The 22959-nt window shown below is 35.3% G+C and overlaps 1 protein-coding gene across 1 annotated transcript; it reads left to right on the top strand.

The window, feature by feature from the left end:
* Positions 1 to 4999: 4999 nt before the first annotated feature.
* Positions 5000 to 5407, top strand: LOC143534723 (uncharacterized). Its single transcript, XM_077029148.1, has one exon. The coding sequence runs from the start codon at positions 5000 to 5002 to the stop codon at positions 5405 to 5407; it is 408 nt and encodes a 135-aa protein (XP_076885263.1).
* The last annotated feature ends 17552 nt before the right edge of the window (positions 5408 to 22959 follow it).

Raw genomic sequence — 22959 nt, 5'->3', positions numbered from 1 at the left:
TAGAAATTCAAATTCAAATTTAAATAATATACCAAAAATATAGAGAGATACCATAAATAAATTCGATATCTTGATTTACTTATTTATGTAAATTAGTAAACATGTTATTATGTATTATTATTTATAGATTATGGACATTTAATGTTAGATAAATTATTATTATTATGTAAATTATGGATAATTAATTTAAAATTAAGTTTTTTTGATACATACAATTACGGTAAACTCATATTAACTTTGAGTGGGGTGAAATGATTGCAAATTAATTTGTATTTCGCTAAGATTTAAATTTTTATATAAAAGGGAATACAATAATTATATTATTAAAGGTAGTAACAAAGTTCTATGTATGTGTAAATGTTATTTTATAATTATCATTGATATGACCAAATAGTAAATGAGAAAAAAAATGAAGTTAATTTGTAAAATCGGTTTTCTTTAAAAATTAAAGAAAGAAATTGTGTATAAAATGTGAATGAAATAAATTGTATTAAGCAACAAAATTAGGAAATAGTTAATTGAGAAAGTCAATGCATATAAAATGGGAATCCTGTTGTGACCATAAATTAGGAAAATCAAACTAAATAATTCGAATTAATGGAATAGTTAATTGTGTAATTTATTAAGGCGCCGGAAAACAAAATATACATCAAGGTATAGATTAATATTTAGCTTTAACTAAAATTTATGAAATTGAAATATTGAAATACATGAATAATTCAAAAAAGAAAAACTATACATGATAATATAATAAAAATACATCTTATAAAGTCTTGATCAATCGTGAAATCATATTATATGAGTCGGAAAATAACCTGAAATAATAAAATCGAAAATTAATATTGATATTATGGTTTTTTGAATTATAGTTAATAACCGGAAAATTTAAAAGATGTAACCGGAAAAACGATATTGTGACAATGACCATGGTATGTCGGATTTTTTTGTAAAATTTCCAGAGAAATGAACATCTATTAGTCTTGACATTGACCTGAAATTAGAAATTAGAATATTAATGTTGATATTATGGAATATTTGGTTTTTAATTTGTAACCGGAAAAATTGAATGTCTTACCGGAAAATAAGAAATATGGTTTTTAACCATGGAATCTCCGATTTTGATATCATCGATGGATGAACATAATTTTGATCTAGAACATAGATTAACAGCATGTCAAACAAAAGAACACGAAAAATTAAAAAAATACTAATAAATATAAAACAATCATCATTGTTATAAGTATAACACATAACCGGAAAAAATTACCGTCAATACTTACCGGAAAAACGTAAACACGTCCAAAAATTGTAGATATCGCCTTTCTTTATTAAAAACCTAAACTGATTTTAATAAAATTAGTTAACAATTAAAAGAAACATAAAAAAATTAGAGGAAACAATAACCGGAAGAAATATAATATTGCCGGAAATACATATATCAACAATCGGAATTTAATATATAATAGAAACTTACTGGAAAATAATTAATAAAGATATGGATTTGGATTGGCCGGAATATGGGAGAGGATGAAAGAAGATCTGGCTATTAGAGAAAGAAAGAAAAACATGATTAGGGTAAAAAATTAAGAAATGTTATTGTTTAAATATATGTTAGATGATGAGTTGGCATTAGTATGAAAGGAATAGGTGACATGGCATTAAGAACATCCACAGCCCATTCCATATATTTTCCCTATAATTTAGCTAAAAAACATCATTTCACAAATTTATCTATCATTTTTTAAAATTCTTTCACATTCTATTCCCTATTCATATCTATAAATTAATTATTTATTACTTTTTTCTCTTTTGTCTTGTTATATAGTGAATGGTGATTGGAAGATATGTGATATATTATATGGTATGGATCAAAATTGAGTCGCTATATTTATGGTTTTACTTTAGTTGCCATATAACTCATCCATATAATAGGGAATGGATTGGAGAGTTGATTTTGATGGTTTTCTTAACATTTACCATAAATTATATGGGTTTAACAATTTTAGAGAATGGGTTGAGAATGTTCTAAGGTGGCATTGATGTGGTATAGATTGATTTTATTTTTGATTTATTTAATTGGTAAGAAAAATAAAGAAGTGCAAGAACTATTTGGAAAGAAAAGAAATTATCCAATAGAAAAGGGGCATGTGGAGACAAACTAATTTGTTTTAATAGTATAATAGAATGATTTATGACTACACAAACACGGTTAATCTTGATTTCCTGTCCTAGTCTCAATATGTTTGAGACATTATTCAACGTACCTTGATGACATCATGCAAAAAACCCTTTATACCGTAGCCTTCTAGTTGTGTTTCAGTATTAACCTTTACACGTATCGACATCTCATATGTTGTCAAACACGCATGCCCTTTTTATATGTGTACTCCATCGATTATCAGAATCAACTCACTGCATCACCACGCTACTATCTAATCGCATATTTTGATGTCAATTAGGCGATGTCCGGGTTCTCGTCACCCCATGTTTGGTTATTGCATATTTCTTGTGACAACCTAATTATTTGGTCATCCGTCATCCAAACGTTAACACAACATATATGCCCTTTATAGTCACCACCTTTCTTATACACCTGTATGTAGTTTGCACTTTGCATACGAGCCCAACACATTATAGTACTGCATGCTCCCATATGTCCACTTATTCAAAGCCTAGAGTGAAGAGTCTAAAGATCCACTTTTAATAGAACAACTCGTATTTTGCTTAATCTCGTTAATTTCACTACTAATTTAAATTGCATCCTCATCAATAGCAATGAAACTATATGTTATTTGAAACATAAATTGCTTGCATAGTTACATGCATTATAGTATATGCCCGTATAACTTTGCCTTGTGTTTACACGCTCGCCAAAACACGTGCCACGTTTACAAGCAAACTAATACACAGTATGTTTCTCACGATTTTATAAAAAAAGGGGTCGCATTTTAACATGTACAATGTTTAAGATTCCAACTCATAATACATTAAAATTTGAATTTAAGTGGGTTAGATTATACTAATACGATTGTATCATAGTTAGGTTTCTTTGCAAAAGTGATTAATACTTTTGAAAGATAATTTGATGAACATATGTGGAACTATGAATCTATGATTGATGGATATATTTTATGCTTTCAACTTACTCAACATTTCAACATGTGGAACTCTGATGATGTTAAAATAGTGTTGATCAAACCGCTATTAACTTGGAATAATACTTAAGAATTGGCATATATAGGTGGTAGTCATTAGTATAGTACGTTATAAGTTATGTGAGTCATATGCTAGCTACTTCTTTTGAATAAATAACAAGTCAGAGAGAACATTTTCTAAGCTATGATCTAAAGGTGCCTTTAAAAAAGAATCTAATAGTAAAAAGTCAACGCTTAATTTTAAACATATATGGTAAATTGGATTTTAATAATATATGTTTGTTGTTGACCATTAATCTCACATAAGAAGATTTTATTGAAATTTCACACATTTGAAACATTTTTCTCGTTAGACATATGTTAAAAAATCTTACCGATGTTAAGTTTTATTCAAATTGCAAACAAATGTTTTAGGGTTATTTTATCTGAAGAATGATACGAGCTGATTAAAATAAAAAATTTATCTTGAAACGATGCTACAAACGACTTGATTTTTGTTAATTGAAAGTTCAAACACACGAATTGAAGCACCGATTCAATGTCAGTTTTACATCAATCAATTCGTATCATCTTTTCAATCAAAACCCTAAAATATCAGTTTGAAATTTGGATAAAAGTAAATTCGGGTAAAATTTATCGCCATTAGGTTTTTTTAACGGGGGTCCAATGAATTTTTTTTAAAGGTGGCACCTCTTGCAAGAATATTCTCAATTAAATTATTATATATAGGTCGATGACAAAAATATGACGTTAATAAAAACCAATTTGCCAACATAAATCTATATTCTTACTATAATCTATTCAGTTACTTATTATAAAAATATCCACGTACTAAAATGCTGATGTTATATGTACATTATTCCCACTTATCATACAAGCCGATGTGAGATTACACATGCCGTATGACTTATGCTAAGCACACCATTATAGCATTAGCCAACTTCAATCTAGTCATATCGGTCATGTAATGTAACCTTAAAACGACATTTATAACCTTTTCAGCGTACCATATAGCTAGCTATAAAATCCTATCTTTTTACACACTCGAAATAACCTTTTCAACATACCAAGATCACACACTATGTAAAGGTTATATGGCCGTATAACTATGTAAAACAGATAAATTGCGCAATAAATTGTTAGTGATTTGTGACTAGTGTGTGCAGAGATGGATAAAAAAACTAGTTTGGAATGGTAAACTGTTTCATAACCCAACCCGGTAACACACAAAAACCAAACTGACCTAAACTGCTAGTTTGTGTACCGATTTTCCCTCTTGTCACTCAAACTGGTTTGGCCCAGCCCGACCCAACCCGATTCGTATATAGTGTTAGAATACTTTCTCTCACAATCGGTTTCTGACCCGGACCAGTTTCGACTCAACCCCGCTTTGATTTTTTTTTTCGAACGGCAACCCCGCTTTGATTAAACTAAATATTTTTCACAATAGAAAAATAAAATAAAATAAAATAAAATGATTATTATCTTAAAAAAAAAACAAGAAATGCGAAAAAGCAAAAAGCGTCACTGTACAGATAACAACACACTTTGTCATCATCATCATCATCATCATCATCACGGTCACAATATAAAACCTCCATCTTCAACTTCATCTTCATCTTCATCTTCATTTGGTGGGTGGGTGTCAACACCGGCGTTAGTAATAATAATAATAATAATAATAATAATAATAATAATAATAATAACAACAGTGGATGGCAAAAACCAATAAATACACCTCTCTCAACTTCAACGACATATACACCTCCAAATCCAATCCCTACCGTCCATCCTCAACAACCACCACCAAAACCGTTATAACAAACTCACGCATCCATGGCAACATGCTCGTCTTAACTCGTCCTTCACCAAAACCAATCACTCCTCCAATCCAACCGCCTCCGGATCGGTCTTCAATTAAACCGGATTCGATTGAACCGGATTCCATTTCTCTCCGTCCGTTAGGTCGAACCGGACCGCCGCCGTCGTTGTTGACGTCGAATATTACTACTGGTTCTGTATCGCCGAAGATTAATAATAATAATAATAATAAGTTTGTGCCGCCGCATCTGAGGCCTAGTTTCCACGGGAAGGAGGAGAAGCCGGAGCAATTGGAGGTTAAGAAGCAGACTGGATTTGGTACGCAGTTTCGTCAAACCCCTAGGCCGAAGTCTGGTGGTGGATATGAGAGAGATTCGATGAATCACTGGCCGGGATCTAGTGGTGCGAATCAACCGGTTTCGAGTGGATAATTTGTAAGGTTTTTAATTATTTAACTGTTTTGTTTATCTTGTTATTTAGTTATTTAGGGATTAGATCGGTACAGTAAGCGAGTAAAATTATTTAACGTATTCCATAGCAGTTTTTTCAGTTAGGTAGTGATCGGTAGGGGTGCAGGCGAGCTGAGTTGCTTGTGAGCTACTCTAACTCGGATCGATGAAAAGCTCAAAATGAGTCGAGCTTTTTTCGAGCTTGAGCTGATCGTGAACCTCAAATAAAGCTCGTTTAGTTATGGAGTTTGAGCTCGAGCCTTGTATGAGAAGCTCGTTTAGGCTCGTGAGGTGTTAGTGAGTGTCGTGAATTTATAAGTTCTACCTCATTTGGGTTTCTATATGTATTAATTTCACATTGCACAGCCGAGCTTTGGCTTGTTTAAGGTACTACAAGGGCTCGAGGGAGCGTTGGCTCGTTTAAGGTTTTTCTCAAAATATATAAAATGATTAAAAATGTATAAATGAGCCGAGCTGAGCTTTAGAATAAGAGCTTAAAACGAGACGAACTTTAGCTGAGGTCTCGTAAGTGAAACGAGCTGAGCTCGGGCTCGGCTTGTTTACACACTACTGATCGGTATTGGTACCATTGAAAATACGGAAACTGAATTGTACCGATGCCGAAAACATGAAAAAACGAATACTGGTGTCAATTGTGATTGGTGGGTAGCGGTTCGGTACGGTGCCGGTATTCTGTAAAAAATGCTCATCCCTATTGTTATTTCGTGTGCTTATGCAGAAACATGGCGGTTATGATTTCATTAGACGTATTAAGATTGCAGTAACTCTTTAAGAAATAGATTTTGATTATGATGTGATAACTCAAAAGCTTGTAAATTGCGTATCGGAAAGATGATGGTTAGGGATCTTAACTGATATCTTGTTTGATTTGGTTAGTATGATTAGAACATTTGCAGGCTGGATTTACAGTAAGATTTAATTTATGCATAAGTGGCTTCATATGGTGTTTAGTAAAGTAATTAAACTTATTATGATTCAAATTGGTGATTCGATGCTTTGTTCTATTCTTTCACCAATTAAGGTGTTGATAATCTTTACAGTAACTACATACAATTTAGGGGTTGATCTATTATGATATTACTTACTTTCTTGGGAGATTCATGTATGCAAATAGCTTCGCTTATTGAAGGATACAATAAAGATGTTTTCTTGATATCCTGGATTGATATTTGTTTCAGAATATTGATGGTTAGAGCAAATTTTCAAAAATTCATATTTTTATTTACTTTTTTTTTTTCAAAGTCAGACTCCATAGTTTGTTCCCAAACATTTATAGCACACATAGTAACTGATTATATTCATTTTGGTAAACAAGCGTCTTTTTTTTAGTTGAAGGGAGATTTTTTGGCATCTTTTAGTTCATTATCTTCCCCTGTTCCCAAGTAGGCCTTGGATTATACCTATGTCTCATACTAGATTACAATAAAAAGTTTAAGAATAATGAATTTACACCCGAATTTCTATTTTAATTCTCATCATACACTGTTAAGAATATCCTGATGACTTGTAAATCTGAATTTGGTGTTTCAATCATGTCTTTTGAAAGGTTCACTCATTCTGACAGGATCTTGGTTCAAATCCGTGCTTGTGATTCTCACGTGTCAGGAGTTGCAATTCAAGAAAGTTTCTTAGTTTAATCAGATCTTTGATCTTGATTAATTGTTGCGTAGTTTGGTGGCTTAATCAGTTAGTTTTTCTTGTTTACCATATCAACAGGAATTACATGTAAGATATATTTACTTTTTACTACTTGTTTCCCTTAGTTGGGTCTGTGTTGATATTTTGTTACCATATTTCAGTTAACTGGTTACTTGATTATGCACTTGTTGTATTATTGCACTTCTGGTTTCAATGGTACTTCTTGGTTGCTTTTCATTTTGGTTGATTTTAGCTTATTGTAAACAGTGTATTAGTGTAAGATGAATAATAGAACACTTAATTAAGCTGTATCATATGCTGAATTCAACGTTTCGTAGTTGTAGGCCTTTTTAGGGGATTGTACAAGTCTCTTTACTCTGTTATCCGTAGCGTGTATTCATCACTGTAGGTTAGTGGTAGTTTACAACTTCCACTACTAGTATATTCAAATGATTGTATGCTTTGTTTCTCTTAGCTGCATTTTATGTTATCAGGATTGCTAGATTTTATAACATGTATACTTTCGGGGGGTGTTAGCGGGAGCGACCTCTTTGTTTTGTGGGATAGAGGTCACGGTTTGCTTTCATTATCGTAGTGAATAGTGATAACTCTACTATGAGTGGGATTTATACTGCGTACGTTTGTTGTGTTATTGGCATGATAGAGCATTAGATGCAAATCCCATACGATTGTAGAATTTAGAATACATCATTGTTCAATCTGCAATCTGTTATGAACTGATGTCATAGGGGTGTGCAAACAGGGTATTTTCTTCAGACCCTTTAGACCTGACCTGACCCAGGAATTTCGGGACCCAATAACTCATCCCCAGGAGTTTGACCCGGGACCTTTTAGACCAGACTAAAAGTATACGGTTCGGGTGTTAATAGGGTCTGACGTGTCCGGAGCCATGGTTTCAGTAAATTGAGACAAAATCAAAGTAAAATGGACCAAATGACACCACAGGAGACTCAAAAAGCTAGCAACTTTCTCTAAACCAAAACTTGTAAAATCACAAAAATAAGTGCTCAAATTTCTATTCAGAAGCAGTAATAAATATTTAGTGTGCTCATATTTCCATCCATAGTCTGGTTTGACTTTTGAGGTCAAACATTACACTTTCTTCTATCATAATTGACCGACTTCTTTTGGATAATTTACCCTTATTTTACTTTCAACCTCCATTGTTTGTTAACCTCATACAAATATATCAAAACTTCTAAAGAATCAATATTATCAAGCTAAAGAAACAAGGTCAGTTGACTTCATTTCTTAAATTAGTTGATTACAAACCTTAAGAGCAACTGCGAAAGCTAATATGTACTGCAAAAGCGCCATTTTCAACACAAAATCAGTCAACACGAACAATCACTTGTTTACGCACCAAACTGTTTATACCCATAAAAGTTTCTTGCTCCCAAAATTATTAACAAGTGGTATGAACATGTATAAATTGATTCTGAGATTGCCATGATTTTCTCCTATTAAAGCCCATTTCTAGAACCAGACCCAATTATATCCATATGCTAGACTAGTGAACCGACCCTATTAATACTAAACGGGTATCATGGGTTTGGATGTGATGGGTCTCTCTGGTAACCGGGTTTTACAGATTTGACCCGTTTTATGCTCACCCCTACTCCCCTAGTGATGATTCCTTATCTGTTTGCTAAAATAAGGACAATTATCTGTTGCTGAACTGGCCAATCTTATGGATCAAAGATAAGAGCTAAATTACCTCATGCTACTGGGTTTTATCATATCAACATTGTGTTATAATTTATATATAAATTTTTAAATCAAGGTAACTATTGTTGCGTTGGTGGTTTGTTGTAAACATATATAACAAGCAAGCAATCACTTATTTTGTATGTTTGATCACAACGTTACGTTAGTTAGATTGTGTATTAGTCTATTAGAAGTTTTTGATTAATATTAGCCACACATAACGACCATCAATCGATCGAATTAATATGTGCCCATATAAGCACTAACATATCAACAACCTCTCTTATCCTTGACTAAGCTAAACTAATTATCGGGGATTTCACAAAAATAATGTCTTACACTTCATGCAAAAACCATTAGTTACAAGACCGGAAATTAATTGATATTGACTAAAACAAAGTTAATATGATATGTTAGAGAACTCTTATCTTCTTAAGAAACCATCAACAATTCTTTTGCTTTAACATAGTTTCCATCGCTCGCAATGTCATTTTATTAGGGCAAATATTTCCCTGACAATAAAACGTAATTTGGTTCGTACAGCAACCATGACCACCTTTTCAAAAAATAAAGTGAATTCTATATGGCCGCTCCAAATTAGTCACGAGTCAAAACGACAACAATTATAGAACTTGTTGACTTAAAAAGTCCTAATGAGATTGTACCACGCTTTGTGTTAGTGTACCATCTTTGGGTTGCACTGTTGTTGTCACAACAAGCACCGCCATGTACTCCATTGACACTACCACCTCCTTGCATAGTCGTTGCACTCCACCGCCCACCGCCGCCACCACTACCATTGACATGCCTACTGCCAATTGACGACACCACTATTCCACCGTCTCCACCACCACCAACACGCCCACCGCCTATACCATCACCATCCTTGCCTCCATCTTTGTTACTGGCGAAGCATGACTCAGGATATTGGGGGTTTGGTGTGTGGGGTTGCCAAAAAATAAGTTATACCTAACTTTTTTTCTTCTTACTTTTACATATTTCAAGCAATTAAACAAAAATATAAACAATTTTTTACTTGGTTTTTTTTCAACAAATATAAGCCTTTAACGTCATTTAGAATGTGGGAATATACCATTCCATTCGAGCGTTTTATTTATTTATTTATTTTTCATATTAGCACCCTCCTAAGGAATCATATGCCAAAATTTCTAAAGCTGGAAACTGAACCTAGTCATTTTTTATGTATACATGAAGGAATGGGTATATGATACCTATATTCATTGGTCCTCACCATATTTGACTTATTGAATATTCATGTCTCTTCCTCTCTTAATAGAGACTCATTGCCAACCATGTTCACCCTTCTGATGCATCATGCAGCTTCATATATCAGACACTTCCCATAACTCTGGTCTATATATACACATAAACATAAGCCGTTTTCAATAATCAAACACAAGTAACTACTAAGGAAAACACATGAAGGGAAACGCCAAGTGTCCCTAAGGGATCCTCTTAACACTTCATTGGGATCATGTTTTAATACGGTTTCCTACTGAAGTGTTTGGGGGAACTCCAAGTGCCACTTGACAACCAACAAAGTAACTACTTAGAAACCAAAGTAACTACTTAGAAAAACGCACACAAGAAGGGAAAAGCCAAGTGTCCCTAAGGGATCCTCCGAACACTTCACTAGGATAATGTTTTAGTAGGATTTCGTACTGAAGTGTTTGGGGGAACTCCAAGTGCCACTTGACAACCAGCAAAGTAAAAGTGTCCGACATTGCTCCTAATATTATGTAAGTGGTCTTCTAAGTACATTTAGTGACTTTAGTCACATTGTGGATGAGTTTCGGTGTATGTCAGTCAACATGATCTTTTTTTATAAACAAATGACCTTTATTTTTTGTTTTAACATAAGAAACAAGTGATCTAATTCTACTTACTACTATTTTACTTACACAGCTGGTTTTAGTCTTTAGACTAAGTGATGCTATTAATATCTAAAAGCATTGTGATGAATGACAGAAACTATTTCTACTCAGTGAACATACGCAAATCAGTCAGCACTTAATATGGGAGCAAACGAATAGTGAGAAAAATGCTTTGGTTCAACCAAGATTGCCTGATTAGAGAGTTAGCCGTTACACAACCTGGCGACTCACCCATTTTGTAACCTCCAAACTTATGATGGTTCAGATCATTAATTATGTCTTATGTCTGATTTTTTAAAACTAGATCGATAATCGGTAATTTATGCTTACAAAACAAACAATATTATTACAACAACAATATAAATCTTTGAATAAGATGAAATAGAATTTGTTTACATAGACTTTGAATGACTCACCTATCTGACCAGTTTGATCCATGTGAATGATTCTCTTTTTAGCTATTTTTCATTTGACCCAATTGAGATGAAACACAACTAATTTTAACCCATTCAAAAGTTAACAGGTTGAAACTTAAAATTGCCACATATTTTGTGCAACATTAAACATAGGCATCACATATGTAATAGTTAGCAGCTTGAACGATTATTCTTGCCACTAACACGCACCTTATGCACTCACCAATGTATAATTTCTAGAAAAATTGGTTTTTATTGGTCGCAACTATTGCCTTTTGGTCATTGTCGGTCCCAACTAACGAATTGGTCAACTTTTAATGTATTTGTTCATAACGGTCCGCGGCTAACAAAATCCTAACGTCGTTAGTTGCAGGCCGCCGGAAAAACGTTTTTGATTGGGAAAGTCAATTTTTTTGCCGGAAAACACCATCTGAACACCGCCACCTCCACCGATTGACTCACCGCCAACCAACCAGGCAACCACCATCACTTAAGCACCATCAACTGATTCCGACGATGGTTCTAGGGTTCCGGCGACCTCAATAATTGGGACTTTTACTAGAAAAAGGTTCCTAAAAGTATGATACAAAGTTACCATGATGCTTGGGATAAAATTGTTGAGTTTTCGGGAAAAAAATGTGTGTTTCCGGCGACCTAAAACTAACGATATTAGAATCCTGTTAGTCGCGGACCGTTAGGAACAAATACGTTAAAAGTTGGGACCGTCAGTAGCCAATTCGTTAGTTGGGACTGTCAATGACCAAAAGACGATAGTCGGGACCAATAAAAACCAATTTTCCTAATTTTTACCTTCCGAAATAAAATATCCATAGCAACAAGAAGCAAAGAGCTTTGTTAACTTTAAAGAGACTTGATGTTGAAGTCCACATGCTTCTGTTTATCTCATTTTTGGTTGTATACACATGAGTTACAAACTTACAACTATTTCATAAATATGATTCAACTTATTGTTAAACTTCAGAAATATGGAGAATTAATCACTTTTATAGTGTAGGTAGTGTTGGAAGTTTTAAGTGTGTGAATGAAGGAAGTGATGGAAGTGGTAAAGGTTTATCCCACATCGGTTTGGGAACAAAATAATGAATGGTTTATAAGGTAGTGACCTTACACCCATTCTTTATGACATGTTTTACCACAAGTCCTACGCGCGCGCAGGGGGGATGCAAATTTGGGTTTCTGGACTAGAAATCCATCGACACCAAAAATTCAAACACACTTCTTCTTCTACTTCTCTACAACAGTATTATTTCCGATTACGTTTCAGGCAAGTGTCCGAGTCCGGCAGAGCACCGATTCTGTTTCGAACCGGAGTATCCTTGGAACAGACCTAGAATCTATTTAAGGGAATTGTGTTAAACACAAGCCCGGTTTAATTTTTCGTTTATTTTCGTTTAATTTTCTGAAATTTATAATACAAGTTTTCCAACAAACTTAAACATATTACTTATTATTATTCTTGTATTTTGTGTTTCAGAATGGAATCCCAACCCATGAGCGCTGCTGTTTCTGCCATCGTGACTAACGCGGTTGCTGTCACAACCGGTTTGGTTGCTCCGTTGCCAAGTGCTGTCACGTCTCATGCTGAGAAACCGGAGAAGTTCACCGGTGTGAATTTCAAACAGTGGCAACAAAAGATGTTCTTTTATTTGACCACTTTGAACCTCGCGAGGTTCTTGACTGAAACCGTTCCTCATGTTGATGAAGGCGCAACAGATGCGCTGTCGTTAAGCGTGGTTCAGGCTTGGAATCATTCGGATTTCTTGTGCCGGAACTATGTTTTGAATGGCATGGTGGATGCACTTTATAATGTGTATTGTAAGGCCAAGACTGCCAAAGAATTATGGGAGTCGTTGGACCGAAAATACAAAACCGAAGATGCCGGGTACTAAGAAATTCGTGGTGGCTAAGTTCTTGGACTTTAAAATGATAGACTCAAAAACTGTTATGAGTCAAGTCCAAGATTTACAAGTTATTCTTCATGATATTCATGCGGAAGGGATGTCGCTTAGTGAGACATTCCAAGTTGCTTGTATTATTGAGAAGCTACTACCAAGTTGGGTCGATTTTAAGAACTATCTCAAGCATAAGCGAAAGGATATGACCATTGAAGATCTTGTTGTTCGTCTTCGTATTGAAGAAGATAACAAAATTGCTCTAAAAAGAATTGACGGTCCCGGAACAATAAAGGCCAATGTTGTTGAACATGGCCAATCTTCAAAGGGTAAAAATGGTGGAAAGAAAAATCATGGGAAAGGCTTCAACCTTGGTCCTAAGGGGGGAGTTGTGAAGAAAAAGAAGTTCCAAGGAACTTGTTATAATTGTGGGAAGCAAGGCCATAGGGCCAATGAGTGCAAGCTTCCAAAGAAAGAAAATGCTCGACAAGTTAACATGGTTCGTGAGGTTGAGAACCTTGTTGCGGTGGTTACAGACCTCTCGATTATGGTCACCGAAGTTAACTTGGTTGGGCAGAATAACAAAGATTGGTGGGTCGATATGGGGGCTACCCGTCATGTGTGTTTTGATAAAAGTCTCTTTAGCACTTTCAAAGAGGTGACTAATGGAGAAAATGTGTGTATGGGAAACTCTGCTACGGCCGAAGTCAAAGGTGAGTGGAATGTGGTTTTGAAGATGACATCGGGAAAGGATCTTACTTTGTCAAATGTGTTGTATGTTTCCGAAATTCGTAAGAACCTTGTGTCGGGGTGGCAGTTGAACAAGTTTGGGTTCAAAATGGTGATTGAGTCTGATAAGGTCGTGTTGACCAAAAATGGTGTGTATGTTGGTAAGGGCTATGCCCTTAATGGTATGTTCAAGTTGAATGTAACCGTGTTTAACAAAATGAATGAGAATGCTACTAGTTCTGCTTATATGCTTGAGTCTTCTAATGTTTGGCATGGTAGACTAGGTCATGTTAATTTTAAATCCATTCGACGTTTGATTAAACTTAAATACATACCAACATTCAATATCGACTCAAATAATAAATGTGAAACTTGCGTCGAAGCAAAACAAACGAGATCGTCATTCAAAAAGATTGAAAGATTTACTGAACCCCTCGAGATGATTCACACCGATGTGTGTAATATAAAAGCAATTCCTACTCGTGGTGGGAACAAGTACTTCATCACGTTCATTGATGATAGTACAATATATTGCTATGTTTACTTACTTAAAAGTAAGGACGAGGCTATTGATAAGTTTATCTTATTTAAAGCCGAAGTTGAGAATCAACTAAATCGAAAAATTAAAAGAGTAAGGAGTGATCGAGGAGGTGAATATGTTTCACCTTTTATTGACTTGTGTGAAAAAGAAGGAATCATACATGAAGTCACGCCTCCTTACTCCCCTCAATCAAATGGCATAGCGGAACGTAAGAACCGAACCTTAAAAGAAATGATGAATGCCATGATGATAAGTTCTGGGGTAAGCCCAGACATGTGGGGGGAAGCAATCTTATCGGCTAATTATGTCTTAAACATGATACCGAATAAGAAGAAAGATCTAACTCCATATGAGTTATGGGCGATAACTAAACCACCATATAAATACTTGCGAGTGTGGGGGTGCCTAGCCAAGGTAGTGGTGACTCCACCAAAACGCCTACTAATAGGACCCAAAACCGTGGATTGTGTGTTTATAGGATATACCCTTCCCGGCGGTGCATATCGATTTCTTATGTATGATTCCAAGAATCCCGGAATAAACAATGACACCATAATAGAAGCAAAGGATGCGTCATGGTTTGAATATAATTTCCCATGTTTACCGAGCTATTCTAGACCGGTTGAGGAAAGTATTCAAAACGAGAGTACTGGAGATGAACCTCGGGAACAATCTGAGACAGAGGAGGTTGAAATCAGAAAAAGTAAACGACAAAGGACTGAAAAATCCTTCGGCCCTGATTTCCTTACCTACATGGTAGAAGAGGAACCTCAAACGTATCAACAAGCGGTGAACTCCGCTGAAGGACCTCAGTGGAGGGAGGCCATCAAATGTGAGATAGATTCTATCTTACAAAATCATACGTGGGAACTAGTGGATCTTCCTCAAGTATGTAAACCACTAGGATATCGATGGATCTTCAAGAAGAAGATGAAACCTAATGGCACCATCGATAAGTATAAGGCAAGGTTGGTGATCAAAGGATATAAACAACGAGAAGGTTTAGATTACTTTGATACATATTCGCCGGTTACGCGAATAACATCTATAAGGTTGTTGCTTGCCATTGCCGCCGTTAGAAACTTGGAAGTTCACCAAATGGATGTAAAAACGGCTTTCTTGAATGGAATCTAGAGGAAGAGATTTACATGGAACAACCCGAAGGCTTCATAGCCGTTGGGCAAGAAAAGAAAGTATGTAAACTTATGAAATCCTTGTATGGATTGAAACAAGCTCCTAAACAATGGCACCAAAAGTTTGATCATGTCATGCTTGATGCTGGGTTCAAAATCAATGAATGTGACAAATGTGTGTACGTGAAGGACACATCCGATGGATATGTCATTTTGTGTCTATACGTAGATGATATGCTCATTGCTGGTAGTGATGACAAAATCATAACGTCCACTAAGAACATGTTAAAAGCAAGATTTGACATGAAGGACATGGGTCTTGTGGATGTGATTTTGGGAGTTAAAATCACACGAACCCAAAATGGACTTGTTTTAAGTCAATCCCATTACGTGAGCAAAATTCTTGAGAAGTTTAATGCGAATGACTCTAATGTAGCTAGAACTCCCATTGACACAAGTTAACATCTAGCTAAGAATAAAGGTGAACCCGTTAACCAGTTGGAATACTCAAGAATTATTGGCAGTTTGATGTATCTTATGAGTTGCACTAGACCCGACTTAGCATATGCTGTGAGCAAGCTAAGTAGATACACAAGCAACCCAAGTTCAAGTCATTGGAACTGTGTGATTCGGTTGCTTCGGTACCTAAGATACCTTAGAGAATATGGGTTACATTATAACAGATATCCTGCAGTTGTCGAAGGACATTGTGATGCAAACTGAATATCTGACACGAATGATTCCAGAGCAACAAGTGGGTATGTATTCACACTTGTAGGTGCTGCGATATCGTGGAAATCGTCTAAACAAACGGTTATAGCTAGATCCACGATGGAATAAGAATTCATCGCTCTAGATAGAGCGGGCGAAGAGGCAGAATGGTTACGTCAATTTGTTGAGGATATACCAAGATGGCCTAAGCCGGCATCGGCCATCTGTATACATTGTGATAGCCAATCGGCAATTGGCAGAGCTCATAGCACAATGTATAATGGTAAGAATAGACATATTAGACGTAGACATAATACGGTACGACAACTAATATCTACTGGAATTATCACCGTTGACTACGTGAAGTCAAAGGATAATATTGCGCATCCGCTAACAAAAGGCCTAAGTAGAGTGTTAGTTCAGAAGTCGTCCATGGGAATGGGACTGAAGCCCTTGAAAAATTAAAGTTCATGCAAAGGAAACCTAACTCAACAGGCTGGAGATCCCAAGAGTTGAGTTCAATAAGAAAACCTACTTGTATGAATTAGTGCGGTCACTGGGGGGAGGGGGGAACCCTACAATTTTAAGAGGAAGTTTACCACGTGGCAAGGTAACCTTCCTAGTCCATTCCTAAAAGTGACAAGTGTGAGGCTAAGCACATGGCTTTTAATGATTCGACTAAGGTAGTCATACATGGTGAATCACCTATGTGAGAGAGAAGTGGGGTCGCTTCAAAGGGTGTTGTTGGGCACAATACTTAATAGCTCTTGCAGAACCAGGCGCATGTTCATGACCATAACGAACATAACTATGAGGACTTGACTTTGTCAGGGAGAGTCTTGTGTGAAGTGTATTGTCGTCTACACAAACGGCAGACGAGTTCAAAGACATCACCGTCTACTCAGAGCCAGTGGGATAAGTATGCTTCATAAGCAAAGGTTCAAAGGATAACACCTACCAATTGTATGCAAGATTCAACTGTTGAAATCTAATCGGAATAATGTTGTTTCGACCTCCATTCATGTGAGGGATTGTTGGAAGTTTTAAGTGTGTGAATGAAGGAAGTGGTGGAAGTGGTAAAGGTTTGTCCCACATCTGTTTGGGAACAAAATAATGAATGGTTTATAAGGTAGTGACCTTACACCCATTTGAATTCTTTATGACATGTTTTACCACAAGTCCTATGCGCGCGCAGGTGGGGGGGGGTGTGCAAATTTGGGTTTCTTGACTAGAAATCCATCGAACTTGTGCGTGCCCGCACGTCTCGCGGACACGAATGCAACTCCGAAAACCCGAGCCCGCGTGAGACGATTTTTTGAATTTGTTTTGAAATTCAAAACTGGTCCAGTCAATACAATTAATAATCATTAAGAGAATGATTATGACTTACAGTTTTATAATCTACACTAATGGCCATTATTTGATATTATTATTATTTAATGGTCATTAACAATATTGATTATTATTATTGTCTTTGTGTGGCTATATAAACAGACCAGCTCTTCAGTTTAGACACACCAAAAATTCAAACACACTTCTTCTTCTTCTACTTCTCTACAGCGGTATTATTTCCGATTGCGTTTCAGGCAAGTGTCCGAGTCCGCCAGAGCACCGATTCTGTTTCGAATCGGAGTACCCTGAAAACAGACCGAGAATCTGTTTAAGGGAATTGTGTTAAACACAAGCCGGTTTACTGTTTCGTTTATTTTCGTTTAATTTTCTGGAATTTATAATTCAAGTTTTCCAACAGGTAGTTGACTAATTCATTACTTAAAACATATTCAAACTCAGATTTTAATTAGTATAATCATGCATGATGTTGTTAGATAACAACTATAAAATGATAACTTTCTATAGAATTATGCATCAAGCGTATGAACAATTTCATACTCAAAATTTCTCAGATTAAATCTAAATTATAAACCTACCGATCAATTTCGTACTCACAATTTCGTTAATAAGCAGGCAGATAGCAATTTCAAAATAATAATGATACAATAATCCTCGGACCTAATATATGAAACTGAAAGCAGAATTCAAAATTAAATTCACCTGATCAAAGTATATAACACGATGATCTCCATCGTTCTTAGAGCGCGAACAACTGCTATTCAAACTGAGCATTGATGATGATATCCTCCTCCTATATATTCCTCTCTTTATACTTCAACAACAAATGAGCCACAAGAACCACACATTGCAACGAGCAGCAAAAGATCCGAACCTAAGTCTTCCAACGCATAACAAAACAACGTAACGAACGAAAGCACAACACACGCAAGGTTCCACAACGTTTCTACAACAACCAGAAACTTAATGCCCTAATCCTTTCGCCAGTTCTCACCAGCGTGGAGTGTGGATGTTAGTGCGTCAGAATGTGGCGCTACAATTGGAGAACTGACGAGAGGATTGGGGTTATAAGTTTCCAGTTGTTGTAGAAACGTTGTGGTCCTTGTGGAACCTTGTGTTTGTGGTGCTTCGTTCGCTAGGTTGCTTTGGTTTGTGCGGAAAGAGACAGACTTAGGGTTTGGATCTTGGTTACTCGATGAACTGTATGGCTCTCTTTTCTTTTGTTTTGCTTATTATTATTATTATTGCCGGCCTTGCATTAAGTATTCAATTTTTCGTTTACTTATGTTTCTTGTTGATTCATACAACCATGTAAATATACATATATACAAGAGTATATGTAAAAGTGTAAAACCATAACATGAAAGAAGAACAATAATGTATAAATTCTTTAATAGAATGTGAGGAAAGAGTGAAGGATTGATTTGTTTAGAATTTTAAGATATTACATTACTAAAAATCTAAAATTTGGATTTAGATAGAAGATATTAGTATGAATCTAAATATATATGTACATATTTATTTAATTCACACGACTTTTAAAAATCAAACAGAAGGATATTATTTTAACATTTAAATCTTGACCTTTTTAAATAGTTTTTTTAAAAAGTTAATAAACTCAATCCTAAACATGCGCGCCATGCAAATTTTAAAAGTTGATAAAACAAAGTTATTTTATATGGCCAACAAATTTGGAAGGATATAATTTACTTATTTTGTTTTTGTATTTTAAATTAATAATTTTTTTTAATTTTTGGTATTGAAATATATAAGTAATTTAATTTAAATGAACTGGAAATTGGGTATTTGGGTAAGCATTTATTTAAACTTATGATGTATTTGTGTGTTTTAAATATATAGATTTAGTTTTATATTAAAAAATGATAAAATAAAAGTTCTTTCACAAATCTCCATGTACTCCTAATAAATCTCTAAACTCTTTAACATTAACATGACAACATTAACATGACAACCCCTCATTGGTCCATTTTATCCTTTAAAACAAGAAACCCATGACATGCTGAATGTGCCTCTATTAGCCGTTGAATCCCACTTTCGATAGGCCTTCTAATATATTCTTTAGAATACAGTTTGATGACATACCTATAATATGTTTTACACACTAAACAATTGTAGTTTCAACGATCCGTATATATTCATCTGTTTGGTCAGCCTTCGCGTTGTATGTCTCAACTGACAGATGGCGCATGTGCATTTCTCCCACAACAACTTGTTGTCAAAAGTATGGATACATTGCTGATAAATCGCCCACACTTCTAAGTAATAACGTACTATGCATACGAAACAGATGTCTAAAGTAGCTACTAGGGAACGCCGTATACAGAGAAAAGCAGTCATTACTGTCACCAACTTCACGACCCCTCTTTTTTCATTTCCCCGCTACATGTCCATAACTTAACCATTGTTGTTGCTTCCACAATACATACATGTTCTCAACGTCACCGAGCACCAATTCTTGGAATCACTAGTGACAAAACTAGCTCAATGTGAGTCATAATCATCACTAAAGCTCGTTTTTATCATATGTCTGAGTGGTTAGCGAGACATATTATGGGTGTGAGTTTGAAGTATGTTGAATACTTTCGAAGGTATATGGGTGTTAATTAATAGATTTTTAGAAAATTTCCTTCAAAAGAAGTGAAATTAGTCATTGATACTTTTGGAATTTGAAAAATTGGTTTTCCTTTTCTTTTTCCCTTGTTTTAATTGACAAATTGACATTGGTCTGGCCCACCCCGCGTCCAATGTTCTTTTACATAGCCAGACATAGGATCCAGACATCAGCTCCACAAGGCGTTTGGTCCGTGCCTTCCAAGTCCGTGATCTCCACGTCAACAGGACCTTAGGAATAGTGTTTGCACGTTGGAGATGCACTAAGCTAGGACTAGATGTATTCTTTTGCGATGGAAATTCTGTCTGCCACAACAGAAGTTTGTATACCATGTGAAAGCTTACACGTCGACTAGTGTTGGAGTGACCCTTGATCTACATCTTTAGCGGATTCCTCATTTAGCATTTCGGTATATTCCATTCTATTAATCGAGGTTTGGGCCATTTTTTTTTCTTTCATGTTATTACCTTTCTATGGAATCGTATGCAAAAATTTCAAAAGTTGGAAGTTGAACCTAGTCATTTATAGTGGATAAATGAAGAAATGAGTATATGATGCCTATCTTATCTTGGTCCTCATCATATATGACTTCTTGAATATTCATGTATTTTCCTCTGAATATGAAATGAAAGCTACTACTCTCCTAATAGAGACTCATTGCCAACCATGTTCACGTGTTTGATACATTTTTGCAGCTTCATATATCACACTTTCCATAATTCTGGTCTATATATACATTAACATAAGCCAAGTGTCCCTAAGGGATCCTCCGAACACTTCACTGGGATCATGTTTTAGTACGATTTCCTACTGAAGTGTTTGGGGGAACTCCAAGTGCCACTTGACAACCAGCAAAGTAACTGCTTAGGAACACACATGAAGGGAAAAGCCAAGTGTCCCTAAGGGATCCTCCGAACACTTCACCGGGATGCTTTATTACGATTTCCTAATGAAGTGTTTGGGGGAACTCCAAGTACCACTTGACAACCAAAAAAGTAGAAGCGTTGGGCACTGCTTGCAAGGGGCTTGGCTGAGTTTCGGGATATCTTTTGTTACATTACCCAATGGGCTGTGGCTGAGTTTCAGTATATCTTTTGCTACAAAGAAACCAGTAATCTTCTAGTTCAATCTACTTATTATATATTTACTTATGCAGTTGGTTTTAGTAACGCTAATTATCTAATAGCATTGTGATGAATGGCAGAAATACAAAAATGAGTAATAACCCCCCGTATTAGAGGCTGGAACGATTGATGTTACTATTGACAGAGTGATTCCACACGGTTATAATGGGTTAAAAAGATTTGGGATTTGCTTGAAGGTTGGCTTGATGTGAAGTTTCCAGCACTGAGATTTCCTTGCGATTATTTAAGTTGCTTGGTGGGCTATTTGGAATGTCACGATTTGTACTAGGAAAAAAAAACAGATTGATGAACAATTTACAGATTCAATCTTTGATTAATTCAATCAACAAAAAAGTCAAAACTAACTGATGTACACAGAACAATAAAGTCAAAACTACTCACGAAAGAATCCGTCTAAACAACGTGTTTTTATCAAGAATAATGAAACCTAAACGTATAGAAGACGAAGAAGAAAGATGACCAACCCAAAACATAAGAGGTTATTATAAAAATAATTAAACAACCAACCGACATATTTGGATATAAAATTGACAAAGACAACTTATTTTTAACATGGAAGCTTCGAAATGATACAATTTTCTTGTAGGCGATCAAACTATGCGCTGGTGTTTGGTGGTGATTTTTGTTTTATGTTTTCTTTTTTTCTTTTCTCTCTTTTTATTGGTACTCTTGTAGGATGTATAAATGTAAACTAAATTGGATAGAGTGAATAACCGCCTTTTACTCGTGTAATTTTCAATATGTTGTCCGGCTAGTATCTTGCTAGTTTGTTCGTAATAAATAACAATGTTAAAAAAGAAAAAGAAACTTAAGCAAATGGGTACACTTTGGCTTTTGGATATTCAAACCATTTGAAAAATAGAATGTAACCATTTGGTTATACGGAGTTCGTCAAAAAATAAAAAGTAAAAAATGCAACACTCTCTTCTCGTCATCAAATTACTTTTAAAATTTTTGTTTTTTTAAATATTAGACTTTGATTTAATTTAAAATAGAAAAATTGATTTTAATTAACATTGTAAAAAAATAATCAGAGAGAAAATAAGCCTTTAAAACATCACATAACTAGCTAGAAAAATACAAAAACTAAACTTATTCTTTAATACGTTCGAATAAATCACCTCGAAACGCTTTACGGAGTGCTTTGCAATGTTAACCCGTGAACGGATTCAACTGTTCTTCGAAATCTAGTGTTGCCTCATGGCTTGCAGATTTTATTTCATCCATTCGAGACCATTCGTTTATCATATCCTTCATGTTCTGTTTGTGCTACATTATGCATGCTTACGTGATATGATTATTGTTTTGAAGCTCCACCCCTTGTTGGACCTTAAATGATGCGCAATCGAGCTTGGAGGACACTGAATGCCCTCTTGACATCTTCTCTTGAGGATTCATGACGTTTTCAATATTCTTGCTTCTTGAGTTCTTATGAATACGGAAATCTGTTTACAAGTGTGGCGCATTTAGGATGTATTCTGTCTACTAGATAGTATCTATCCTTTGTCGTATACCTTGCCATTAATGGAAAAATTACATGGCATTGCATTACTGTCTAACATTTAGTTGTATATATGTGACTGATTTATGAAACTGATGTCATTGTTCGATCCTACAACTCCATGGCATGCCAAATCCAAAGGTCATGTGACGCAACCGCCTCTAGCATTATGGTGGGACGA

This window comes from Bidens hawaiensis, unplaced genomic scaffold (assembly GCF_021521415.1).
Source record: "Bidens hawaiensis isolate Kalapana, Puna unplaced genomic scaffold, B.hawaiensis_p1.1 tig00010302_1, whole genome shotgun sequence".
Classification (NCBI taxonomy): Eukaryota; Viridiplantae; Streptophyta; class Magnoliopsida; order Asterales; family Asteraceae; genus Bidens; species Bidens hawaiensis.
This window is presented reverse-complemented; position numbering and strand designations above follow the sequence as displayed.